This window comes from Bufo bufo, chromosome 4, assembly GCF_905171765.1.
Source record: "Bufo bufo chromosome 4, aBufBuf1.1, whole genome shotgun sequence".
Taxonomy (NCBI): domain Eukaryota; kingdom Metazoa; phylum Chordata; class Amphibia; order Anura; family Bufonidae; genus Bufo; species Bufo bufo.
Window position 1 is genome coordinate 40,239,664 of NC_053392.1, and position 19,338 is coordinate 40,259,001.

Genomic DNA, 19,338 nt, shown 5'->3' on the forward strand with positions numbered 1-19,338 from the left:
CTTAAAGCACTTTCTATGCTGACCTTCATAGAAACACACACCCTTCTCCCAGCCAATGAAGAAAGAAGTGGGCAGATGTTGGGTAATATTTTGGTGCTGATGAAGCTTCACCAAGACCATCCACCCCCCCAGTCCAGATATCGTCTTCATCTGTGGTCTTAGTGAGTTCTGACATAAGGTCACAATGTCTCCTCAGCCAAACTACAATGTCCTGGTGGGGCACCGACTCATTTCAGAAAATGATGGTGACATTAACGGTATTTGGCTTAGAAATGGGGATAAAACTGAACTTATTCCAGCCCTCATCTTGTCTGAACCTGGTGAAGCTAGCCCAGAAGCGGTCCAAGTCAGACCCGAGCTTGAAACTGATGTCATAGCCCTGCCTGTCCAGGAGGTTTATCACGGCCAGTATATTGGATGGCTGGAAGCCCATTTGCTTACATAGCAGCTCTCTGATGACGTACCTCCTATCGGGAAGCTCTTCCTTGGCACCTCTATGCCTGAACCTGACCACGTTCCTCCTCTTAAAAGCCTGGCCGAAATAACTGGTGTTTGATGTAAATGATGGTGACCCACTATCCTGCCGTCCTTGTGGGCCCTGTGTAGACTGCTGGACTCCTGTGCATTAGACTGGACTGCCCCCTCCCCACCATCAGTGTCACCAGCATTCACAGAGGGAACCACAGACTGGCCTGATTCCCCAGATGATCCCAGATCCCACACAGACTGTAGTGCATTCTCCCCTGACACAGCATTATCACACACAGAGTCAGCAGTATTATCACAGACTGAATCAACAATATCATCAGACACATGAAGGTCCTCACAGTCCTCAGCAGTACAGTCCTGCACAGCAGAGCCCTGAGGGTCCAGCTCTGTAATGGCTGCTGCACCGCTACCTTTGTAAGGAAAATTTACTCTCTTCCCTAACGGTGTGTCCCTAACACATGATTTCAGTGGCCAGCTTGAATTAAGCCTTACCGGTACCGGGAGAATGAAGAAGATAGACCACATGAACACATGTCTACTTCCAATCCATTCTGGTTTATTCACAGCTGGCAAACAGTTTTAATAGAGGGGGTTGAGCTTCCTTTACATCCAATCATATGTTAGCATTAGTATTTGACCAATAGTATGGTCACACATAAGCTCTGCATTAACATCATAGCTGACTCCTAGTAACAGCATTTGACCAATCAGGTATATACACATAAGCTAGCAGACACTTGAGTCAGATGTCCTTTTATGGCTAGAAGGCTGTTCATACTTTCAACATGTATGGATTTCCTGAAACAGTTTAAGGAAGTGTCTCACATTCCATAGGGGGGAGGGAGGTTTTGTAGTGCACTAACCAAATGTAATACACGTGGCTAAATGAGACTAAATGGAGTCACATATATCCCATCAAATCCCCTCTTAGAACCTTATATATATATATACTATATGGTTCTTTCTCCGCTCTTCCTTGGTTTGCTTATAAGCCTTTAGATATTCCATATACCCTTCAGGAGTATAATCCTCAGGCTTTGTTGAGGTTGTGTTTACCTCTTCTACCTCTACCGGTGTATAGAGGAATGTTAAGTGTACCCCTCTTTCGGCCACATTTTTTACATATGACAAGAAGGGAGGGCACACACTGTAGACAACAGCAGAGACCCACTATTGCAGCGACCACGGCGAGTGCCACTCCTAAAACATATCTTATTTGACCAAAGTCAGGTATTCAGCCAAAAAGCCAGTCCCACCAACCTTGGTCAACATCCTGTTTTATATGTTTCCTCATCTCCTCTAATTGGCCTATTTTATCTTTTATTCCACGGGAGTGATCTAATAAATTGAAACAACACATCCCTGCGAACGCTGAGCATCCTACACCATGTTGGAACAATAAATAGTCAATAGTTGCCCTATTCTGCAGGATAGCCTTTTCATACGATTGTATATCCAGCAGCATATCTTGCAGAACTGCACTAGTGACATTTATCTGTTTTATCATAAAACAGGCAAGTTTTGATATTGTCCTGTGGTTATATATGGCCAACCCTGGTCCTCCTATCAAAGATACCCCTAAACTCATATATTCTGATCTAGAGAGGAGATTCACATTATAATCACAATTTTACGGTAACTGTAGGGAAGTGTCTCTCGTGTGTCGTGTCTGCATTGCTGGGAATAGTGGTATCATTGCTAATGTCAGCCTAGCTATTGTACAGGGTCCCTCTGTAATATTGGCCGGTATGTATGTGTAACTAGTATTCCCACAGGCCAATACCCATGCTGCTGGTAGAGGTACATGTTTGTCTAGGGATGGTACTGTTTTTGTAATATTACATTGCATATTCTTTCCTGATATTATCTTTTTACAACTACCTAAATCTCTATCACAAATATTTGGCTTAATCTTATTCTGCATTTTTGCTTGTATGCAGGGAGGCAATAGTGTCTCATCACAGGTGAAGTTATAACATATTTCTGCTGCTGTGACAAGACCTGTAATTACTTCTATCATATTACTCTGCAGATTCTCATATGTAGGACAGTCATAACAAGCATGATAAGGATTTACATATCCATATTTAACATCATGATCCTCCAAGTCTGTGTCGTTCCATTGGGAACGTAGGAGCTCCGTCCATACGTCTAGTGGGGTGGGGACTGCTACCAGACATGTCTCCAAAATGTTAGATGCCGATAAAGTGGTTTGGAGACAAAAGTCAGTTAAGTTCAGAGTTTTGGCCAGGTACAGCCATAAGTTCTCCTTTGTCTTGCAGAGACTGTCTTCCCCTCTGCATTCTGTTTCCAGGTATATCTGTCTGTTCCACAGCCATGGGACAGTAAGTAGGAGACACAAAATTACAATTATTAAGGCACTACATCTCAGCCATCTCGAGGAATTTCCCGACTGCGTCATCTCGTTGGGGGTCAAGGCTGTCTGCCTCCGTTAGTACCCCTTCTGTATCTTCTTCGAGGTCAAGGCTGTCTGCCTCCGTTAGTACCTCTGGGCCTCGTTGGAGGTCAGGGCTGTCTGCCCCCGTTAGTACCTCTCTTTTCTTCACCAACTTAATCCTTGTGGCGTGGATCCACGTGGGCGATTGTTCAGTGAGGACCGCTGTTCTGGTGATCGCGACTACCTCGGTGGGTTGTCCGTAGGTGAAACTTCCTGGTTCCTTTCCCTTCTTTAAGATCTTGATCATCACCTGGTTGCCTATCCGGAATGGACGGGTTGATTCCTGTGAAAGAGAAGGAGACTTACAAGCAACTTTTTCTTCAGTTTTACTGAGGACTTTGATCAGATTAGTACTTCTCTCTGATCAGGTCCAAGTCCCCTTCCTGTACCACCAGGGGGCGTCTTGCCCATGGTGTGGGGAAAGGCCTACCCATGAGTATCTCAATGCTGTTTATGTCCTACTCTGTGGAATGTCCTACTCTGTGGAAATGTGCTACTTAAGATGGAAGCACTGTGTTGGGGAATGCATAACTTCCCCTCTTCGCAGACTAATCCTATCTCAGGATTTTTCTGCAATACTGGATTACACCAGTCCTGCTGTTCCTGTTCAGTGACATACCACTGAAGATCAGTAAGTATTTGCAGCATCTCAGGGGTTGGAGATGCCAAACATGGCATCTCCCAATGGTTATACAAACCTGTGAGGTTGCTTTTGGCAACTCATTTCGCCATCTTAACTGCCAGCGCATTGCCCTGTGAGACATGATCCTTACCATCTGCTGCCGTAAATCCTCTCCTCTGCCAGATCATACCATGGTCCCACACTACCCCATGTGTGTACCTACTCTCAGTATGAATGGTGACAGGTCTATCAGCATGTAGAATACATGTCCTAGTGAGTGCAATAAGCTCAGCTGCCTGCTGTGTTGAGTGCGGATGTCCTTGAGTAGGCCTACAACATCATGAGTGGTGTGCAAAATGGTGTAATGTCACATTGTGAAAGAATTTGCCGACTCTACCATCATAGCACAGGCTGCAAGAGAACGCAGACATGCCGGCATCCCCTGGACAGAGGTGGGCATTACCTTTGAGAAAAACACACAAGGACGCAACTTGCCTCCGTTTTCTTGTGTCAGTACACCCGCCATGGTTTTACAATTTTGGCGTGCAAACATGTGGAAGGGCATATTATAGTCAGGGAGGCCCAGCCCTGGACTCGACATGAGCGAACATTTCAGATAATCAAATGCATTGTACATTTCAGAAGACCATTTAATCAAATCTGGATTTCCATCCAGAGTGGCTTGCCTCAAAACATTGTCAATAGTGGGAGCAACCAGTAATCCATTGTCTACCGTTTATCATACCAAGGAAAGATAACATTTCTTTCTTGGTGTGCGGGGCGACCAAACCCGCAATAGACTGGACTCTTTCTGTGCTGATTCTCCGTTCACCTTTTGTGAGGACAAAGCCCAAGTATTCAACCTGCATTTTACACCATTGCATTTGCTTAAGTGTCACTTTGTGACCACATCCTGACAACCATTATAACAGTGATAAACCATCCTGAATGCTGGCCTCCGCTGACATGCTACACAGTAATAAATCATCGACATATTGCAGCAGCACAGAACCTTGGGGGGATGTACCATGACTCTAACATCGCTCGGAGGACTATGCTGTACACTACAGGTGAATCAGCATATCCCTGGGGCATCTCTGCACCAGGTCAGTTGGCGTCTGTCAAAGGAAAAAGCAAAAAGTAGTCTGGTTATCTTATCAACTGGGATAGAAAAGAAAGCATTTTTCAGATCTATCACACTGAACCAAACAGCGTCTGCTGGAATGGCAGATAATAATTAAGTGACATCAGGTACAACAGGGGCTATAGGCACAATGATGTTGTTGATGGCCCTTAAATCCTGTACAAAGCGGGCAGCACCATCTGCCTTTGTCACTGGATTCACGGGCGTGCTGTAGGGTGAAATCACCTCTTCCAGGATTCCCTTTTGTAGGAATTCTTCTATCATTGGCCTAAGCCCATCAAGTTTCTCTTTTAACAGCAGGTATTGTTTCTGGAACACTGAGATGACACCTGGTTTCACAGTAGCTTTGTAAGGTGTGCAAATCTATGAATCCTGTGTCATATTCATTTGAGGACCATAATGCAGGGTTAATGTTATTCTTGGTGGTCCTGTATGTTTGCAAGAATCAGTGGCACTGGTGTAGAGACTGGAATGAGACCTGAGTGTACTCTTATGTCCTGATTCTTTGCTGATACCTGCAAGTTAAGCCTAATGAACAAATCTCTCCCTAATAGGCTGACTGGGTAATCTAGTATAATGCTAAATACATGACATGATGTATTCCCTGTCCATGGTTTCTACTGGTAAGGAATCTGTTCTGTATGTCCTTGTCAGTACCCCATTTATTCCCATAGAGGGCTCACATTTCCTTCCTGACACTCTGAGTAACCTAAGTCCGCCCCTTTTGGTGGACGCTTTGGTCTGTCTTCTGTTCTGCCATTAGTATCTTAGCTGTCCATACGAGCAGAGCTCTGATGTTAAGCACAACACTGAACATGTAACATGTAACTGCAAACATTGAAACAAACAGATCTGACAATACAGACATGAACACACAAAGGGCCCATAAAAACTTTTCATTGAAATAAAAATGTACAGCTTGATCAATGCTGTTGGTACCAATAAAAAACCCAAAAACTTCCAATAAAATAAAATAAAATTCTTAATGCGCATATTTAAAAACAAATACCGTATTCCATACGCATTCATATACATTTTCATGTACTCATCTTCACAAACCAGCTCATAACCACGCCCTTATACATAAAATATGAATTACACACACAGCTCTGCTACGTACATATAACTCAGAGCCACACCCATTCACATTCCACTGAATCATGTATCTTTCACCCAATCACACAATCTCTTTGTTACATCCCAAAACTTGCAGCACAGACAAACACAGCAATTGCTGATGGTCTGTCGCTGTAAAACAATATACATGTTAATCATACAGTCATTTTGTTAAAATTAACAAATCATCTTATATGCCATGTCGTTTTTTTTTTTTTTTTTTTTTTTAGTGTTACACACATCGCCACTTATTGTATATAACTAACACTTCCCCCATTTCCTCTGCCTTGCGTCTCCTATTTCAGGAGTGTTGAAACAGGGGAAGTAAAGCAATACATCAAGGACATTCAGCTGTACCACATGTTCCTCAAACTTTTACTCACATCTGAATAAGAACTTATTGGGTGCAACCTTAGATTGTTACGAGTGGACACTTCCAATTAGCATCATCACTGCAGGCACATTTTAAACCATCGGAACATACAATTTGGAAAGATACAATTAATACTGGAGCCCTGTCTGGAATATCTTATAGATAACACAGGTTAGTATCTTCACATTGCTGCTTATGCATTACCAATTAGCAGCCCCCCTCCCCCCTCAACCCCCATATGAAATTCCTGAGCAGAGGAGAGGGGTGAGATGGGAGGGAGTTCTCTCTGAAAACACATCTCAAACAGGACAGGAAGAAGTTTTTTTTTTTTTTTTTTTTGTAGTACTACAAGTGACATTTTGGAATGTGGTGGGGGGGAGGGATGCCTCATGGCAACCTTTGTTCTCTATAGGATTCAAAATCCTCCATCTTGAAATAAGAAATGCTGCTCATTTCATTTCTCTAACTTCAAGTTCTCTCAGTCACTTCCATATACACTTTTTCACCATTACTCAGCTTGCACCAGGCTATTATTATCCTTTAACAACTTCTCTCTTCAACTATCAATACACTTATGCATTAACTGTCCATCTTTTAGTGCTGTAATCTCTAATTCTAGGACTATAAATCGTCACTATTTAAACACACACAGATCATTAGGGCAACAAAACTTAACCAGTTCATTTCTGAACGTTTAACACAAGCCCTTTCTAATTGCAAACACTGAGACACTTTTTCCCTTGCCATGAATTAACTTCCTGACTCTGCTGTGTCTTGTCACTCACTATAGCCCCCCTTCACAATCACAGGAGCTCTGATGTACACTGTCTGTAAGCTTCTAACAGATTTTTTTGCAGCCTTTCATCCCTGCCAGCCTAGCATAACATTCTGTTTCACATTTTAACTGTCAATTCTCACATCTTGCCCAATTGTCTACTCATGTGTTAACTAGAAAATAATTTGTGGGACTAGACCGTGCAACAAAGTTTACATGTTGGCAGTGATAGAAACAGAATGATTTCAAAGCGGGATGCGACCGTAAACTTACCACCCGGCCAACATCTCACACAGACAGATAATCTTAATACTTCTAAAATACTTATACTATATATACATAAGAGTTAATTCAAGCTTGTATCCTTCTGTTCCCGGAACAGATATCCTTATATAGTGCACTATCTCTTAACGATATGGACTTACTAAGCCTCTTATAATCAACATTTTTACCTAACGATATGGACTCTGATATGAGCCGCTTACAATCAACAAGCTCCCTGAGCTTTTGCGCGTGTCCCAGACATCGCAATCCACTGAAATCATAAATAGATGGTTCGACTTACTTGAATGGGATTTTTGGTCATTGCTCCCAGGTCCAAGGCGGACAAAAATTGATGTCTTTCACGGTAGACCTGAAGAGTTGACCCTCCCAATCCCGGACTGAGTCCCCAGATCTGTAAGGAAAATTTACTCTCTTCCCTAACGGTGTGTCCCTAACACATGATTTCAGTGGCCAGCTTGAATTAAGCCTTACCGGTACCGGGAGAATGAAGAAGATAGACCACATGAACACATGTCTACTTCCAATCCATTCTGGTTTATTCACAGCTGGCAAACAGTTTTAATAGAGGGGGTTGAGCTTCCTTTACATCCAATCATATGTTAGCATTAGTATTTGACCAATAGTATGGTCACACATAAGCTCTGCATTAACATCATAGCTGACTCCTAGTAACAGCATTTGACCAATCAGGTATATACACATAAGCTAGCAGACACTTGAGTCAGATGTCCTTTTATGGCTAGAAGGCTGTTCATACTTTCAACATGTATGGATTTCATGAAACAGTTTAAGGAAGTGTCTCACATTCCATAGGGGGGAGGGAGGTTTTGTAGTGCACTAACCAAATGTAATACACGTGGCTAAATGAGACTAAATGGAGTCACATATATCCCATCAACCTTCTGGTTGGAGTCGACAGTCCATCTGTACAGTGCTGCCCCCTGATGCTTGTGGTGACTGCACTGCTACTACAGGGTTACCTTCAGGTAATAGTCGACTGTCCTCCTGCAGAGTACTGGATGCTGGGACTAGTGCCGTGGTAGGGACTGCTGCAGGTGCTTGCTGGTGCTGGACGCTTGTTCCCCTCTGTACAAAGTTCCTTCTTTAAAGGAGAAACTTGCTGGCTGCATTGACGGTCTTACATGGGGCTCCCGGACGCCATTTTGGAAAGAGTCAAAACACTGCTGGTTCCTGAATGTTTCTCCAACTGTTCCCAGTTGTTCCAACACAGAGTCCATCTCCCTTACGGTATCAGCGAGCTGTATGGCCAGGGAGCTCAGCTTGCGGTCATGAAGCTCCTGGTGGTCAGGGTTTGCTGCCTTCAGTTTGTACATACAGTCTATCTTTCTCTTTCTTCAGAATCTCCATTCTCTGCACCAGTGCTGGGATCTCACCAGCCAGGCAGAGCTCTCCCATTGATTGTCCATTGCTGGGTATTGCAGGCTGTGAACTCACAGGATGACCTCTCACAGGTGTAGTAGTTGTTCCACTTGTTTCCAGCCCAAGCCTCTGTACTGCTGGTGAAGAAACGTATGGCTTTGGACTTGATGCGGCTGCCGTCACTGTGGTGGGTGCACAATCTCCATATTGGAGACCGGCTCCCAAGTTTTTTCCAGTGGCTGCACCTTCCTGCTTTCCTACCTTTGGTCTCCTCCACACTTTTTGTAACTTTTTTGCTGCTGCTCCCAGATCTTGTACGGTCAGATGGTATCAGGACATTTTGCTTCAGGTTTTGCTGTATGGTCTGTCCCTCCAGAGAAGTTCTTCTCTGTCTGCATGGGGAAGGTGAGGGCTGCACACCTGCAGGCTGCAATGGAGTCTGCTTCACCTCCTGCAAACTCTGGCCTCTTGCTTCAGAATATTCCTGCACTGTGGTTTTTCCTTCAGGACGCTGCACATTCACACTAGTAGGTGGATTCATCATACTGTTACTTACTGCTGCTTCTTTCTTCTCTGCTGTTACTTTCTTCCCATCCTGGTTTCTTTTTGCACTGGGACTGCTGACACCATGACTGGGACTGCTGAAAACATGACCACTGAGATTCTGCACATTCACCTTCTTCAGAAGAACTTTGGGATTTTCATCCACAGATTGAGAGCACGGGAATTGTTTCCCATATTAGGCCTTGGAGCCTGGGCTTTGCCTGGGGAGCATCCCTGCCCATGGTGGTCCCTCCCTGGGCTTGCTCCAGACATAAGGAGAGCTACTGAGACACAACCTCTCAGCTAGGAGGCAGAATTATAGTAGTTATATTTTTGTACATAGGAGCAGTATTATAGTAGTTATATTCTTGTACATAGGAGCAGTATTATAGTAGTTATATTCTTGTACATAGGAGGCAGTATTATAGTAGTTATATTCTTGTACATAGGAGGCAGTATTATAGTAGTTATATTCTTGTACATAGGAGCAGTATTATAGTAGTTATATTCTTGTACATAGGAGGCAGTATTATAGTCGTATATTAGATACTTTTTATCATTACCAGAAACTGCACTTTTTCACTTATCTGCAACATTGGTCCAGTCCTTCATTCTCCACGTGTGAACCTGGCTACTGGAATTGTTGTTTTCAGCATTATTGTAGTTACATTCTTCTTTATAGTAGTTCAGTATTATAGCAGTTTTATTTTTCTACACAGTAGTGCATTATTTATGTTAATCATCACTTTTCTTATTTCTGACCTTAGGTAAAAGAAGACTGGAAATATGTGGCGATGGTGATTGACCGGATATTTCTCTGGATGTTCATAATCGTGTGTTTATTAGGGACGATCGGATTATTCCTTCCCCCTTTCCTAGCTGGAATGATATAGGACATTTTTTTGACACTTTCTGGCTCCTCTGCTGACATGAGGAGGACTTTGCTATTCACATCTCAGGCTCTTTGATGGACTGTGGCCTCTCACAGACATGGCTCCTTCTGGAGGAACGCCGCTGACAATGGACGCTTGCTCATAAATTATAATAAATGGATGCCATTAATAAAGGAGGCTTCCACTCTTTCTTCTATCATTTCTCATCTGAGCTTTAATTCCACTTAAAGGGGACCCCAAGAATTGCATGGTGATTGTACCCTGATGGAAGAGTTCCCATTACATTTCATACGGGACTTTAAGGAGTTGTGCTTTCTTCTAATACAGCGCCACATTTGACCACAAGACTCATTGAGGTCAATGAGGCTGTGCTGCAGCACCACACACAACCTGTGGTCAGATGTGGCACTGTTGTACCTCTAGGATGGGCTGTTAGTATTCGATTGATGGTGGTGTTACCAGGGGTGCGCCACCAATGAGGCCAGGTAAGGTGATCGCTCAGGCAGCACCAGGTAGGGGCAAGAGGGGGGCAGCGTATGGGCCATGGGCAATAAACACTTTCATTGTGGCAAAGGGGTTAGGTTAAGGAATTGACATGGTGGGGGGGGCACCGTTTTAGTTTTTGCCTCAGGCAACAGAAAGGCTAGGTGCACCCCTGGGTCTTACTCCCAGATGGTCACTGAGTAAAGGGGCTGCACCGCTCTACCTCTGCCTGCTGTGCATCCTCTGTTTATGCAGTGACAGCGCCATTTATATGCTTGTGGCTGTTCCTGGTACTGCAGCTTAGTCTCATTCAAGTGAGATAGCTATAACCCCTCTGCTGATTGTTTGAGGTGTCGGCAGTCGGACCCCCACCCACGAAGTATAGATGACTGGACTAATAGGTCATTGAGATTCAAGTCCCCGAAAAAAACTTTGAGTAAAATAAACCTTTTTCAATATCTTTACATAGGGAAATAAGAAATTACAGTTGTGTTCAAAATTATTCAACCCCCACTGAAATTAATAAAAAAAGCAAATTAATAAAAGTATTTTACAATGAAATTTAGTGTTCTGCGTAGTTCTCTGAGACTGTATCACTCAAGATTAGATACCGTGGCTGCTGGCTATAGTCTTGTATCTGTTAGGCTTAAATACAAGAACTCAGCAGACAGCATCACACATGGTAGGATTAGATACACAGCTCAGCAGACAGTATCACACAGGATAGGATTAGATACACAGCTCAGCAGACAGTATCACACATGATAGGATTAGATACACAGCTCAGCAGACTGTATCACACATGATAGGCTTAGATACACAGCTCAGCAGACAGTATCACACATGGTAGGATTAGATACACAGCTCAGCAGACAGTATCACACAGGATAGGATTAGATACACAGCTCAGCAGACAGTATCACACATGATAGGATTAGATACACAGCTCAGCAGGCAGTATCACACATGATAGGATTAGATACACAGCTCAGCAGGCAGTATCACACATGACAGGATTAGATACACAGCTCAGCAGACTGTATCACACATGATAGGCTTAGATACACAGCTCAGCAGACAGTATCACACATGGTAGGATTAGATACACAGCTCAGCAGACAGTATCACACAGGATAGGATTAGATACACAGCTCAGCAGACAGTATCACACATGATAGGATTAGATACACAGCTCAGCAGGCAGTATCACACATGATAGGATTAGATACACAGCTCAGCAGGCAGTATCACACATGACAGGATTAGATACACAGCTCAGCAGACTGTATCACACATGATAGGCTTAGATACACAGCTCAGCAGACAGTATCACACATGGTAGGATTAGATACACAGCTCAGCAGACAGTATCACACAGGATAGGATTAGATACACAGCTCAGCAGACAGTATCACACATGATAGGATTAGATACACAGCTCAGCAGACTGTATCACACATGATAGGCTTAGATACACAGCTCAGCAGACAGTATCACACATGGTAGGATTAGATACACAGCTCAGCAGACAGTATCACACATGATAGGATTAGATACACAGCTCAGCAGACAGTATCACACATGATAGGATTAGATACACAGCTCAGCAGGCAGTATCACACATGATAGGATTAGATACACAGCTCAGCAGGCAGTATCACACATGACAGGATTAGATACACAGCTCAGCAGACAGTATCACACATGATAGGATTAGATACACAGCTCAGCAGACTGTATCACACATGATAGGATTAGATACACAGCTCAGAAGACAGTATCACACATAGTAGGATTAGATACACAGCTCAGCAGACAGTATCACACATGATAGGATTAGATACACAGCTCAGCAGACAGCATCACACATGATAGGATTAGATACACAGCTCAGAAGACAGTATCACACATAGTAGGATTAGATACACAGCTCAGCAGACAGTATCACACATGATAGGATTAGATACACAGCTCAGCAGACAGTATCACACATGATAGGATTAGATACACAGATCAGCAGACAGTATCACACATGATAGGATTAGATACACAGCTCAGCAGACAGCATCACACATGATAGGATTAGATACACAGCTCAGAAGACAGTATCACACATAGTAGGATTAGATACACAGCTCAGCAGACAGTATCACACATGATAGGATTAGATACACAGCTCAGCAGACTGTATCACACATGATAGGATTAGATACACAGCTCAGCAGACAGTATCACACATGATAGGATTAGATACACAGCTCAGCAGGCAGTATCACACATGATAGGATTAGATACACAGCTCAGCAGACAGTATCACACATAGTAGGATTAGATACACAGCTCAGCAGACAGTATCACACATGATAGGATTAGATACACAGCTCAGCAGACAGTATCACACATGATAGGATTAGATACACAGCTCAGCAGACAGCACCACACATGATAGGATTAGATACACAGCTCAGCAGACTGTATCACACATGATAGGATTAGATACACAGCTCAGCAGACAGTATCACACATGATAGGATTAGATACACAGCTCAGCAGACAGTATCACACATGATAGGATTAGATACACAGCTCAGCAGACAGTATCACACATGATAGGATTAGATACACAGCTCAGCAGACGGTATCACACATGATAGGATTAGATACACAGCTCAGCAGGCAGTATCACACATGATAGGATTAGATACACAGCTCAGCAGACAGTATCACACAGGATATGATTAGATACACAGCTCAGCAGACAGTATCACACATGATAGGATTAGATACACAGCTCAGCAGACAGTATCACACATAGTCGGATTAGATACACAGCTCAGCAGACAGTATACTGTATAACACATGATAGCATTAGATACACAGCTCAGCAGATGGTATCACACTTGATAGGATTAGATACACAGCTCAGCAGACAGTATAACACATGATAGGATTAGATACACAGCTCAGCAGACAGTATCACACATGATAGGATTAGATACACAGCTCAGCAGGCAGTATCACACATGATAGGATTAGATACACAGCTCAGCAGACAGTATCACACATAGTAGGATTAGATACACAGCTCAGCAGACAGTATCACACATGATAGGATTAGATACACAGCTCAGCAGACAGTATCACACATGATAGGATTAGATACACAGCTCAGCAGACAGCACCACACATGATAGGATTAGATACACAGCTCAGCAGACTGTATCACACATGATAGGATTAGATACACAGCTCAGCAGACAGTATCACACATGATAGGATTAGATACACAGCTCAGCAGACAGTATCACACATGATAGGATTAGATACACAGCTCAGCAGACAGTATCACACATGATAGGATTAGATACACAGCTCAGCAGACGGTATCACACATGATAGGATTAGATACACAGCTCAGCAGACAGTATCACACATGATAGGATTAGATACACAGCTCAGCAGACAGTATCTCACAGGATAGGATTAGATACACAGCTCAGCAGACAGTATCACACATGATAGGATTAGATACACAGATCAGCAGACAGTATCACACATGATAGGATTAGATACACAGCTCAGCAGACAGTATCACACAGGATATGATTAGATACACAGCTCAGCAGACAGTATCACACATGATAGGATTAGATACACAGCTCAGCAGACAGTATCACACATAGTCGGATTAGATACACAGCTCAGCAGACAGTATACTGTATAACACATGATAGCATTAGATACACAGCTCAGCAGATGGTATCACACTTGATAGGATTAGATACACAGCTCAGCAGACAGTATAACACATGATAGGATTAGATACACAGCTCAGCAGACGGTATCACACATGATAGGATTAGATACACAGCTCAGCAGACGGTATCACACATGATAGGATTAGATACACAGCTCAGCAGACAGTATCACACATGATAGGATTAGATACACAGCTCAGCAGACAGTATCTCACAGGATAGGATTAGATACACAGCTCAGCAGACAGTATCACACATGATAGGATTAGATACACAGATCAGCAGACAGTATCACACATGATAGGATTAGATACACAGCTCAGCAGACAGTATCACACAGGATATGATTAGATACACAGCTCAGCAGACAGTATCACACATGATAGGATTAGATACACAGCTCAGCAGACAGTATCACACATAGTCGGATTAGATACACAGCTCAGCAGACAGTATACTGTATAACACATGATAGCATTAGATACACAGCTCAGCAGATGGTATCACACTTGATAGGATTAGATACACAGCTCAGCAGACAGTATAACACATGATAGGATTAGATACACAGCTCAGCAGACGGTATCACACATGATAGGATTAGATACACAGCTCAGCAGACGGTATCACCTGTGATTGCCTGTCATTGTTATGGGGGCACTGGTTGTCACTCCTGTTGGGGCACTGAAAGAGGGACGGCCTATATGAATCCACGTTTTTTACGGATTCTTATAAATGAATGGGTTTTTGACTTATCCGTACAGTAAATAATGCGGATTGGACGTGGGCCCAAAATATGGTCATGTGTAGTGATAGGCTAACATCGGCCTAGACAGTTCGCGAACCGCAATTTCGGGCCCCATTCACTTTAAAGGCAGGTGAACCTGGAATACCTTCAGGTCATATTTGCAGCCACCAAATAATTACAAGAAGTGCACAAATAGTCCTACAACATGGACAGTGATATACCAGATGTATTAGTCGAATTTGCGATCTCCATTTATTATTTTTTTCAATGCGAAATATCGGCAATGTAATTTTCACCTATGCGCATGCGCAAAATAAGCACAGCCTACTACAGCAACTGGGTTTCCACCAGACCGAAGTTGGATGCGATCACAAAAGATGGTTGACATTAAAGCAGTGTATTTTATTACATTTCACATCCACGTTAGAACAATCGCTGTATATGCAGATCGAGTGTTAAAAAAGAGCGCCATTGCGAAAATCCCTAATGATGCGATTTATTTTTTTGCGGTACACAGAACTTCACATTTTATAAGGTCTCATGAGATATTAATGATTGGTGCAAGTATTGTTGTGAGAACTTGCCACTCCAGTACAGGCCCCAAAAATTAGTCAATAGGCATTCACCTGACAGCAAAGAACTTTGTATTCTGTGGCTGGAGGTACATTAGGCGGTCACAGGATTAATATGTAACTGACGGCCAGTACAGGCCTCAAAAATTAGGCATTCAACGGACATAAAAGGCCTTTTATGCCGCTGTATTTACCTAAGACAGGGACCATGATTTGTTCTGGTTGGTGGCGGATATTTGTGGGCTGGCATGAGGATTTTCAATCAAACATGGTCGACTCGTCACATGTGTTGAATTCCTCCGAGATCCATGCCTCATTAATTTTTAGAAATGTGAGGTAGTCCAGGCGAGTGCGCTTATCGGTCACGATACCCCCTGCTGCACTGAACGTCCTTTCAGACAGGACACTGGACGAGGGGCAAGCCAACAGTTCCATGGCAAATTGTGCCAGCTCTGGCCACAGGTCAAGCCTGCACACCCAGTAGTCCAGGGGTTCCTCGCTTCTCAAAGTGTCCACATCGGCCGTTAACCCGATGTATTCGGACACCTTTCAATCTAGGCGTTCCCTGAGGTGGGATCCGGAGGACGGTTGTTGATGGGTTGGCTGCAAGAATGATCTCGTATCCGAAGTGACCAACACATCTTCAAACCGCCCTCTTCTTCCATGCGCTGTTGGATTGGTATCCGCAACTGTTTCTCTGTGAGTGAAAATTCCTCTGCCAGCGCACGCAAAAGCAGAATGCAGCATTTCTCGAAGCAAGGAATGGAGGTGCTGCATTCTGACAGCCCTCTGTGATGGTGGTAACATTTCCGCCATTTTGTGTTTGTACCGGGGGTCTAAGTACATTGCCATCCAGTACTGGTCCTTTTCCTTTATGCTTTTTATACGGGGGTCCCTCTTCAAACACTGGAGCATGAAGGCCCCCATTTGCACTAAACTGAAAGCAGTGAAGCGCCATGGCTCCTGCTCATCATCCAGGATGTCGTCCTCGTTCTCCTACCCCCATCCACGGACAACACCAGGGATCCCAGAAACTTTTAAAGCATGCTCTTCTTGCTCCTCCTCCCCCTAGCCACCATCCTCCTCTGACTCCTCTTCAGACTCCTGTTGTTGACTTGTGTCAGATGGAGTAGCCCCCCCTGGGAATTCATTCAGCATTGCAACTTCCTCATCTTCCGGCTCCTGCTCCTCGACGGCTTGATTAATGACACGATGCAACGCACGCTCCAGAAAGAAGGCGTAAGGTACGATGTCACTGATGGTGCCCTGGCTGCGACTGACCAGTTTGGTGATCTCATCAAATGGCCGCAGTAGTCTGCATGCGTCGCTCATGAGCAGCCACTGGCGCAGTGAAAAAAACCAAGCTCCCCAGAACCTGTCCTGCCACAGAGTTCATACAGGTAGTCATTAACGGCATGTTGCTGCTGGAGAAGCCTATCAAGCATATACAAGGTGGAGTTCCATCACGTCAGGCAGTCACAAATCAGATGTCTGACGGGCAGGTGGTGTCACCGCTGAACGTCAGCAAGGCGAGCCATGACCGTGTAAGATCTTCTAAAATGGTCAGAGATTTTCCTGGCCTGCCGCAAGACGTCCTGGACCCCGGGGTATTTGGCAACGAATCACTGCACGACTAAGTTCAGTACGTGTGCCATGCACGGCACGTGTGTCATTTTGCCCTGTTTCTGCGCGCTCAGCAGATTGGCACCGTTGTCGCACACCACTTTACCAACTGTTAAATTGAGCGGGTTTAGCCACTGATCGGTCTCTGACCAAAGAGCTGAAGGGAGTGCAGGACCGGTGTGGCTCTTGGCTTCAAGGCACAACAGCCGCAGCACAGCATGGCAACGTCTCACCTGGCACGTTGAATAGGTTCTGGGGATCTTGGGGGGCGCAGCCGAAGAGACGGTAGCAGCGGAAAAGGAGGAGTCAGCCGAGGAGGAGACGGAGGATGGAGTAGGAGGAGGAGAAGAAGAGGCAGGCCTGCATGCAATCCATGGCGGTAACACCAAATCTACACGGGTGCCACGGGTTGCATGCTTGACGGCCTTCAGAAGGTTCACCCAGTGGGCAGTAAAAGTTATGTACCTTCCCTGCCCGTGTTTGCAAGACCATGTGTCTGTGGTCAGATGTATCTTGGCACCGACACTGTGTGCCAGAGATACATTTACTTGCCGCTGAACGTGGCCATATAGCTCTGGGATGCCCTTCTGGGAGAAATATTTCCTTCTGGGGACCTTCCATTGCAGTGTTCCAATGGCCACAAATTTTCTAAAGGCCTCCGAGTCCACCAGTCTATATGGCAGTAGTTGGTGGGCTAGCAGTTCTGACAAGCCAGCGGTCAGCTGTTGGGCAAGAGGGTTATCCGGCGTCATCATCTTTTTTCTCTCGAACATTTGGGGCAAGGAAGCCTGACTTTTGCCAGATGAACGCGACGGCGGCAAGGTGGAAGGTGGAGTGGAGGATAACTGGGAGGAGAGAGGAGAAGGAGAAGAGGCAGGAGGTGAAGCGCTGGGAGTGTGGCTTTGTGGGTTCTGACGATGTTGCTCCCACTGGGCTCGGTGATGGGAGGCCAGGTGCCTTCTTAAGGCGGTCGTCCCTAGGTGAGTGTTGGGCTTACCGCAACTTATGTGTTGACAGCACAGGCTACAGATGGCAACACTATTGTCAGCAGCGGACAAGTTAAAAAAAGCCCACACTGCGGAGCCATGTGCCGGCGTCCTGGGAGCGCTAGATGTGACCATGCATGGTGGATGGCTCGGTCCAGATACATTTGCAGTCTGCTTTTTGCCTCCTGTGCACTGCGAGTTCTGCCTGCTTCTCCTCCCTATCTGCTGCTCCGTCTCTCCCTCTGAACTCCCCTCCTCTTCCTCTCTTGTGGGCACCCACGTGATGTCCATCGACACGTCATCATCGGATTCGTCACCTTCACCACCACTTACATTAGAGATCTCGGAGTAGGCAGCAACAGCGGGGACCCCCCTCCTTGGTCTTATCTGGGTACTGTGGTCAGACCGCTGGGTGGCGACCGTTGATACCTCCTCTTCCTGATCCGATGCCAAGAATGGCTGCGCATCGGTAAGGTCTTGGAATTTATGGGAAAATAATTCTTCTGACTCAAGCGGAGGGGATATGGTGGTGGTGGTGGTGTCTTTGGGTGGGCACACAGCAGAGAGTGAAGAGGGTGCAGATAGAGAGGATGAGGAGGGTGCAGAAGCGGAAGGCTGAGTGAGCCACTCAACCAAGTCTGGTGCTTCCTTTGACGTAATCGCAATCACCTTCTCCAACTTCCCACTTAGGGTCCGGCCTGGTGCAGCTGCCCGACCCCTACCACCCTGCGGAATGGCCTGCCTCTTTCTCTGCCTGTCATTTTCAAAATTACTCTGTGACAAAAGTCCCTATAGAAGAGCAGTATTTGTGGAAGACGGTATATCACACCCCTGCCTCAATCAGTTTTTTTGGGGGGCAACTGGTATATCACACCAGTAGAAATTATTTGTTCCAATAGCGTTTGTCCCTCTATACTGCACACAACTGCTGCCTAATACAAATCCACTATAATATACTTTCTAACATAGAAAGTATATTATAAGTATATCACACCCCTCTGTATGTCACACCTATCGATATCACACCTATACCAGTCCTTAAAAATACTTTTGTGGCCCTATTAGCTAGCGTTTGGTGTCCCTAACAGTC

General features: G+C 44.7%; 1 protein-coding gene across 2 annotated transcripts in view; it reads left to right on the forward strand.

Annotated features, from left to right (window-relative positions):
• CHRNA2 (cholinergic receptor nicotinic alpha 2 subunit) overlaps window positions 1–10,246 on the forward strand; it is a 101,576-nt gene extending 91,330 nt beyond the window's left edge. For both annotated transcript variants that reach the window (XM_040427116.1, XM_040427115.1), the window contains one exon: window positions 9,953–10,246. In XM_040427116.1, coding sequence (XP_040283050.1) covers window positions 9,953–10,078 — 126 coding nt within the window. In that variant the 3' untranslated portion in view covers window positions 10,079–10,246. The remainder of the gene's footprint in view (window positions 1–9,952) is intronic.
• Window positions 10,247–19,338: the final 9,092 nt, after the last annotated feature.